Source organism: Salvia splendens, unplaced genomic scaffold, assembly GCF_004379255.2.
Source record: "Salvia splendens isolate huo1 unplaced genomic scaffold, SspV2 ctg1009, whole genome shotgun sequence".
Classification (NCBI taxonomy): domain Eukaryota; kingdom Viridiplantae; phylum Streptophyta; class Magnoliopsida; order Lamiales; family Lamiaceae; genus Salvia; species Salvia splendens.
The window spans coordinates 53,690-60,954 of NW_024598547.1; the positions used below are offsets into that span (position 1 = coordinate 53,690).

Sequence of the window (7,265 nt, forward strand, 5' to 3'; positions counted from 1 at the left end):
TGTGTTGTGTTATGATGTTTGACACACGTTTCTTGTTTCCCCTAAGGGTTTAATAAACTTAGGGGCTAGGGTATAGTACGTACGCATTAATAACAAATTATAAAACGATACGAATAATTCACCAAATTGTCACGAGTAATGGATGTTATTAACTATATAATGCACAATATGTGAACTGCAATGCATACGAATAAGATGTACCATGTTATGATGTTTGACACACGTTTCTTGTTTCCCCTAAGGGTTTAATAAGCTTAGGGGCTAGGGTATAGTACGTAGACATTACTAACAAATTGTTGTTATTGGAATATACGTATGTGCATTATTTGGTTTAGGTAGTGCATTATGTAGCTGTTAATTGTCATTATCTTAGTATATTATGCATTATTAGAGGTATTGTGTATATGGGTTAATCAACGGATTGAAGATTACATACGTGCATTTAGTAATGTCTACGTACTATACCCTAGCCCCTAAGCTTATTAAACCCTTAGGGGAAACAAGAAACGTGTGTCAAACATCATAACATGGTACATCTTATTCGTATGCATTGCAGTTCACATATTGTGCATTATATAGTTAATAACATCCATTACTCGTGACAATTTGGTGAATTATTCGTATCGTTTTATAATTTGTTATTAATGCGTACGTACTATACCCTAGCCCCTAAGCTTATTAAACCCTTAGGGGAAACAAGAAACGTGTGTCAAACATCATAACACAACACATCTTGTTCGTATGCATTGCAGTTCACAAATTGTGCATTATATAGTCAATTATATCCATTACTCGTTACCATGTGAAGATTACATACATGTCTACGTACTATACCCTAGCCCCTAAGCTTATTAAACCCTTAGGGAAACAAGAAACGTGTGTCAAACATCATAACACAACACATCTTGTTCGTATGCATTGCAGTTCACATATTGTGCATTATATAGGCAATTATATGCATTACTCGTGACCATGTGGTGCATTATTCGTAGCGGTTTCCAGCCATTATTAGATTACTATTGTACCCTCATAATGCACAAAATAGGACAAATAATGCAACACGAGATTAATTACCCAATGTTGATCTTGACCGTCCATTTCTCTAATCTAATGGCTGATATTAAGAAGGAAAAAGGAGGAAATATAGGAAAAGGAAATGAATACATCCCTATAATATATATATATATATATATATATATAGGGTTGCGTTAGTGTGCTGACTAATTTACAGTAATAACTAATAACTTTCAATTCTGTGTATTAAAATTATCAACACAAAGACATAATTATATCAATACAATATGTAAATTTAAATACCAATACAAAGATATAATTTATCAACACAAGAAAGATTGATAAATTTATGCCTTTGTGTTTATATTTTTAACATACAAAATTGTTATTTAGTTATTAATTATTACTGTAAAAAGTTAGTATTTGATCACACCTATATATGTATATATAATATATATATATATATATGATGAGAAATTTCACACGGCAGCAATGATTGTTATTCAAGAAACGTGAATTGGTGATGAATCAAGAGACTCTACCTTGCATGCTCATCTCCAATAATACTATCACAAATAATTTTGATGCGATCATATGTCAATTATCAATGTCACTATAAGTCTTGTGTGACTTCAGTCTTCCACTTTTAAATTAATGACGCGTTTGATAACTAGTATTCCCTCTAACCACAATTAGGAGTCCCATTTTTTATTTCGGTACGTCCACAAATAGGAATTCCGCGTCCTTTTTACTAAGTACTCCTAATAAGCTCCACATTTCACTAACTCAGTCTTCTTACATTTCATTTAAAATCATACGTATATACAAATGAGATTAATATTTCACCTAACATTTTTCCGTCCACGTTTCTTAACAATTTTTTAAAATTCACGCCGAAAGGAAATGTAATTTCTAATCATGAATGAAGAGAGTACTACAACGTAATAAATCTAAGTTAGCTCTTATTTGGTTTTTACTATGAGCTTGGTATACATATTAGTCTTAGGTGGTGTTCGATTTCATAGATAAAATAATACCAACATATAATCTAGGATTGAGTAGTGAAACTATTTTAGTCATAGATGATTAGCTATGACTAATTATCCTATGATTATCGATCTAGGATTGAATTATGAGATTGAATCTCGTGAACCAAACACACCACGTTGTTCTTACCACCATATTTACCAAAGTACTGCTTTATTGCGTGTCGCTGATCTTCCAAATTAAACTATGAAAATGGGTGGTTGGAGTTAGACCTAAACAAGGGTGGTTGTAAACTAAAACAAATTAGGATACCAAATATTGGCAGATGCAATTATCTCAATAAAACAGCACCAATTATTTCGTCACACTTCCTTTACCAAACTGTAACTACTCTTGTCCCACCATTCTCCTTTTATAAAAACTCCTCTCCCTCCATTCCAAAACCACCTTCATCAAACTCAAACTCAAACTCATCTCTTCAATTCTCACAAATTCAACAACATAAAACCAAAAATATCATTCCTAAATGATGTTGACGATCCTCTCTTTCATCCTCCTATTCTCTCTCCACATCTACTCCTCCCACGCCCAATCATGCGCCACCCATAACTTCACCGGCAACCGGATATTCAGCCACTGCTCCGATCTCCCTAATCTCAACTCCTTCCTCCACTGGAACTACGACGACTCCGCCAAGACCGTCCAAATCGGGTACCGCCACACGGGTGGCGGCCACGAGATGGGTGGCGTGGGCGATCAACCCCACCGGGAGAGGGATGGTCGGTGCGCAAGCGCTCGTGGCGTTCCGGAAATCGGACGGCACCATGAGGGCATACACGTCGCCGGTGAGCAGCTACCAGACTCAGCTGGCCGAGGGGGATTTGAGCTTCCCAGTTTCCGACCTGTCGGCGACCTATGCCGGAAATGAGTACACCATCTTTGCCACGCTCAAGCTCGATAATCTCACATCCACGGTGAATCAAGTGTGGCAGGAAGGCCCCCTCTCTGGGGATTCTCCAGCGAGGCATCCCACCACCGGCGCCAATGTTCAGTCCACTGGGAACTTGAATCTTTTATCTGGACAGACGGGAGGGACGACGACCGGATCAGTCGACTCGAGGACTAAAAAGAAGAATGTGAGTTTTTTTAAGTCAAAAACTGATATTAATGTATTTACAAACTATACGGTACAACGTTCTTGTTTTAAGAAGAGTTCTTAAATGAACCATCTCCTTTATGTATCTTGACCTTAAACTTGAAACGATGCAGATTCACGGAGTGCTGAATTCAGTCAGTTGGGGAATACTACTGCCAATCGGGGCTATCACAGCAAGGTACCTGAAAGTATTCCCGGCAGCTGATCCAGCGTGGTTTTACCTACACGCCCTTTTCCAGAGCTCGGCCTACATCACTGGAGTCGCAGGCTGGGCCACCGGCCTCCAGCTCGGTAGCCAGTCTGCCGGAATCACATACACGGCCCACAGGATCATCGGCATTGTCATCTTCTGCCTCGCAACCCTTCAAGTCTCTGCTCTGTTTCTGAGGCCCAAGAAGGAGCACAAATGGAGACTCTATTGGAACATCTACCACCACTTCAGTGGATACTCAGTTATAGTCCTCAGCATCGTCAACATTTTCAAGGGCTTTGACATCCTACACCCCGATCAGAAATGGAGGAGATCCTACGTTGGGGTCCTGATCGGTCTGGCTGCTCTCGCTGCCATTCTTGAGGTCTACACATGGTATGTCGTCTTAAAGAGGAAGAAGTCGAGCCACCCCGACAAGATTTCCAATGGAAACAATGGCTATAATGGATATGGTGCAGGTGATCAAGATAGAGTATGAAGGATAGGTTAATGTTTGTTCTGTTTTGCTCTTGTTGGTTTTGGTAGCCAACTTTTGATGTTTCCATGATTTTCTACTCTGTCTTTAGTTTTTTATTTAGATTTCTGTTGGATAGTTATATATGTTCATTATTTATTTGGTCATTTGGTGCTAATACATGATTTTATTCTCTTCCCCACTTTCTCAATTTTCACAAGTACAAAAAACACAGAACATATTAGAACTTCGCAACAAGGAATTCTTCCATAACAGAAAGTATATAAGTTTTGTATAAAATGTAAAAATAGTATGGGTGTAAGCCTCATCCAATAGGAAGAATAAGCAAGCAAGTAAATGATATTGGTGCTACAGAGGTGTGGTGTGACAAGAAACTCAACTGGCCATCTCTATTCTGATTGTTTCAGAGCATCAACAAATGCATCCTTTAGAAAACCATTTGAAGCTGCTACACGTTGAGCAGTGATGTCGAACTCCTTGCCGGTGCTGTTGAAGAATGAAAGCATATGATTATTTTGGGATAAGAGAAACTTCATGACCCCATTTTTCACGACCTAAAAGTTTGTTTTTTTGGGTATATTGCTATTATGCATCCAATTTATACTTAATTTTTTGTGTTGTCGTATGAACTTTCCGGTTCATGTTGGCTGCTATCTAGTGCCACTTCCGGCAAAATATGTGCGAATATTCCTAGCATATTTTGCGGGTGGTGGCTCTAGAAGGCAACTTAAAAAACATGTATAGTTCTGTTGGATGGTCGTAAACAATTCACTATTGATTTGAAGGAGTTTGAAGGCTCGTCACTTACGGATCAAATACATGCCCTCCAGCTTCAGTAAGAATTACAGCTCCAGCTGCTACATCCCTGAAAAGATATAACCGACGTTTAGTTGTTCCTTGGAAAAATATTAATTTTTATATAAAAATGTAAAATCTTACCAGGGCCCACCAAAACCTACTTCATAGAACAGATCAAGCCTTCCACATGCAATTCCACAGAGATTTAAGGCACAAGAGCCACTCATCCGAAGTGACCGAACCTGATTAAGAGAAAACCCAAGTCATGTGTTTAAGCTATCTATCAGAATTACAGAAACAATTACTAAAAATCATCATCAAAACTCACAAGACCGCCAATAGTGAGCTTACCTTGAAGAGTAAGCTATTGATCCTATTTGTGGATGCATCCAAGGTGGCCTTGTCACGCTTGGTACCCGCCTGCCATTATAATATAGACAAATTTGATGAGGTTCTAACAAGCAGAAGTACCTAAACAAATACTCGATGAAGCGAATAAGTGAGAGAATCCAGCAAGTAAAGAAGAATGAGGATGGAACAGCTTCCGAGTGATTCATAATCCCTTCACTAAATAATTGAGTACACGGAGTATTTCAGTCTGTCAACATTCACTATTCTGCAATATGTATAGCTAAGTACCTCTGTTGCAAGTAGAGACTTTACGAGCTCAGTTTGTGAAGACGCTGAATTTTCAAAATACAATATCAGTGATCACATTGAAATTCATGTTCTTAAAAATTATCTACAAGGAGAATTGACTTACCCTTAATAGATTTTCCGTTGAGGAAAGCACCTTTTCCATGAATTGCAGTGAAAAGCTGAACATCAGAACGTAAAGCACAGTAAATAAAAATTCTGTTGAAACAGCAATGCATGCCATATATATTCTTATACCAACAGGTGGTAGTGGCTAGAATGACTAGATCGGGGTAATGACACTTTCGACCTTGCATAATTCAGTATATCTAGATAACACGAACACTACAAGGAGTAGGAATACAATACTTTGAGCGTGACGAGAATAGCTCTAATTGGAAGTATATAAGAACTTCTCATACTATTATCAATTCAACAACAAGTCAAGATATACAATATGATCATTAACAGAAGTTGACCTCTACTACTAGTGCTTAGCAGCTGTACAAATTTACCTCATCCATTATCGGGTTGTAGACGACACCCACTTTAGGAATTCGTCCGATTGTGAGTCCAATAGATACACATACAAATGGGAACCTGCAATCAACTATCAGCCTCAATTAACTACTATAATCAGGAATATGAGAAACTTCCCTCAAAACAGATGAAATAGATATGGCACTTGCCCATGGACAAAGTTAGTCGTTCCATCCAGAGGATCAACGATCCAAGTTGGTTCATCCGTCAATTCAGTCACTCCACAGGCAGCAGTTGTTTCTTCCCCAATGAACTAAAGATGAACAACAATAATGAAGAAGATTCAACATCAATCCAACAAAGGAAGCAAAACCAAAAGACGGTTCACCTTGTGGTCAGGATATTGCTGTTTTAGCGAACTGAATATGAGTTCTTCGCATGCCTTGTCAGTCTCCGTGACCAAATCCACCTACATACATAGAAAGAAATGGATGACTGACAGAAACCTGAATATAGGAAACCTTAGAAGCTAACATTAGAGCCCAAGCTCATTGTATTCCCATCCACATTTGTAGCATTCAAACAATACTTGCCAAACATATCTTCTTCTAAATAAAATTTTTGCTCAAATGTCCCCATTCTAAAATTATAGCTTTTCATGAAGCAGATTATGCATTCCCAATTCAAAGAATTGATTGCAAGATAGTAACAGATTATTCAAGATCCATCAATTTTATCCACGAAATCAAAGAAACAACTTCACAAACTTGCCAAAAATGAGTTAAATCATTAAAAAAACGAATATTTTACCAGGCCTTTGTGCTCAACAAGCTTGGTCTCATAGAAGCCACGACGAATAATCTGCAATCCAGTTGATTGAGAATCAAATTCATAAGAAATTAGATTACAGAAACTCACCTCTCCAGCTTTCTTGGCAGCTTCCACCGCCTGGGCCAAGAAATCCTCAACCGAACCTGAAATCCGATAAACTATCAGCAAATGTATGGAAATTCACAGAGAGATAGATACATTGTGCACATAATTGAGTGCGCGAGGGGAAATGATAGGAGTCGCGCCTTTTTCCGCCATTTTTGTTTTTCTTTGAGGATTGGGAAAATGAAAAATTTGGTGGTTGGAGCTTCTTCTATTTCCACTTTTAGCCGATGACTGAAGCTAATTTTTTATGTGGAAAAGGAAAACAGAGAGAGACAGATTTATACAACAAATTTTAATTTCTGAAATAACAAATTTAATATTTACTATAGATCAGTGACTTTATTAAATCTTTTTTTCTAAGATATTTACTACACACTAAATATTACTCACTTTACTAAGTTGATGATTTTTGCAGCAACTTTGAAAAATACCAAATATTTTTGCATGTGATTTTATAGACTAATACCATTTAATAATTTATTCAATTTTGATACCATCCTCCTACGGAAATTATTCACCTCAAACCAATTATTAATAGGAACGTGTAAAATATTGGCTTGATTCTCAATTGA

General features: G+C 37.5%; 2 protein-coding genes across 3 annotated transcripts; one reads left to right on the forward strand and one right to left on the reverse strand.

Moving 5' to 3' along the window:
• The first annotated feature begins 2,439 nt into the window (after positions 1-2,439).
• Positions 2,440-4,020, forward strand: LOC121788304 (cytochrome b561 and DOMON domain-containing protein At5g47530-like). Its single transcript, XM_042187018.1, is given in 3 exon segments — positions 2,440-2,724; positions 2,726-3,137; positions 3,271-4,020. Coding segments are annotated over 3 exon segments (1,185 nt in total). The 5' UTR covers positions 2,440-2,527; the 3' UTR covers positions 3,847-4,020.
• Positions 4,021-4,061: 41 nt separating this feature from the next.
• LOC121788306 (inositol monophosphatase 3-like) lies at positions 4,062-6,949 on the reverse strand. Of its 2 annotated transcripts, XM_042187020.1 has the most exons (12): positions 6,834-6,949; positions 6,676-6,731; positions 6,568-6,618; positions 6,146-6,226; positions 5,967-6,070; positions 5,793-5,877; positions 5,405-5,459; positions 5,281-5,324; positions 4,993-5,061; positions 4,783-4,883; positions 4,652-4,708; positions 4,062-4,329 (listed from the first exon to the last, which is right to left on the reverse strand). In XM_042187020.1, exons 1-12 carry the CDS (start codon positions 6,844-6,846, stop codon positions 4,233-4,235), a joined length of 813 nt encoding a protein of 270 aa, XP_042042954.1. In that variant the 5' UTR covers positions 6,847-6,949; the 3' UTR covers positions 4,062-4,232. The 2 variants fall into 2 exon arrangements, with proteins under 2 accessions (XP_042042954.1, XP_042042953.1); XM_042187019.1 differs by having other exon boundaries at positions 6,568-6,731.
• Positions 6,950-7,265: the final 316 nt, after the last annotated feature.

What these genes read in the sequence shown, in the direction of transcription:
- LOC121788306 (XM_042187019.1), bottom strand. An exon ending in GTAGGTTTTGGTGGGCCCTG is followed by an intron (nt 4,709 to 4,782) that starts GTAAGATTTTAC and finishes ATATCTTTTCAG; the next exon opens with GGATGTAGCAGCTGGAGCTG. An exon ending in GGAGGGCATGTATTTGATCC is followed by an intron (nt 4,330 to 4,651) that starts GTAAGTGACGAG and finishes ATTCTTCAACAG; the next exon opens with CACCGGCAAGGAGTTCGACA.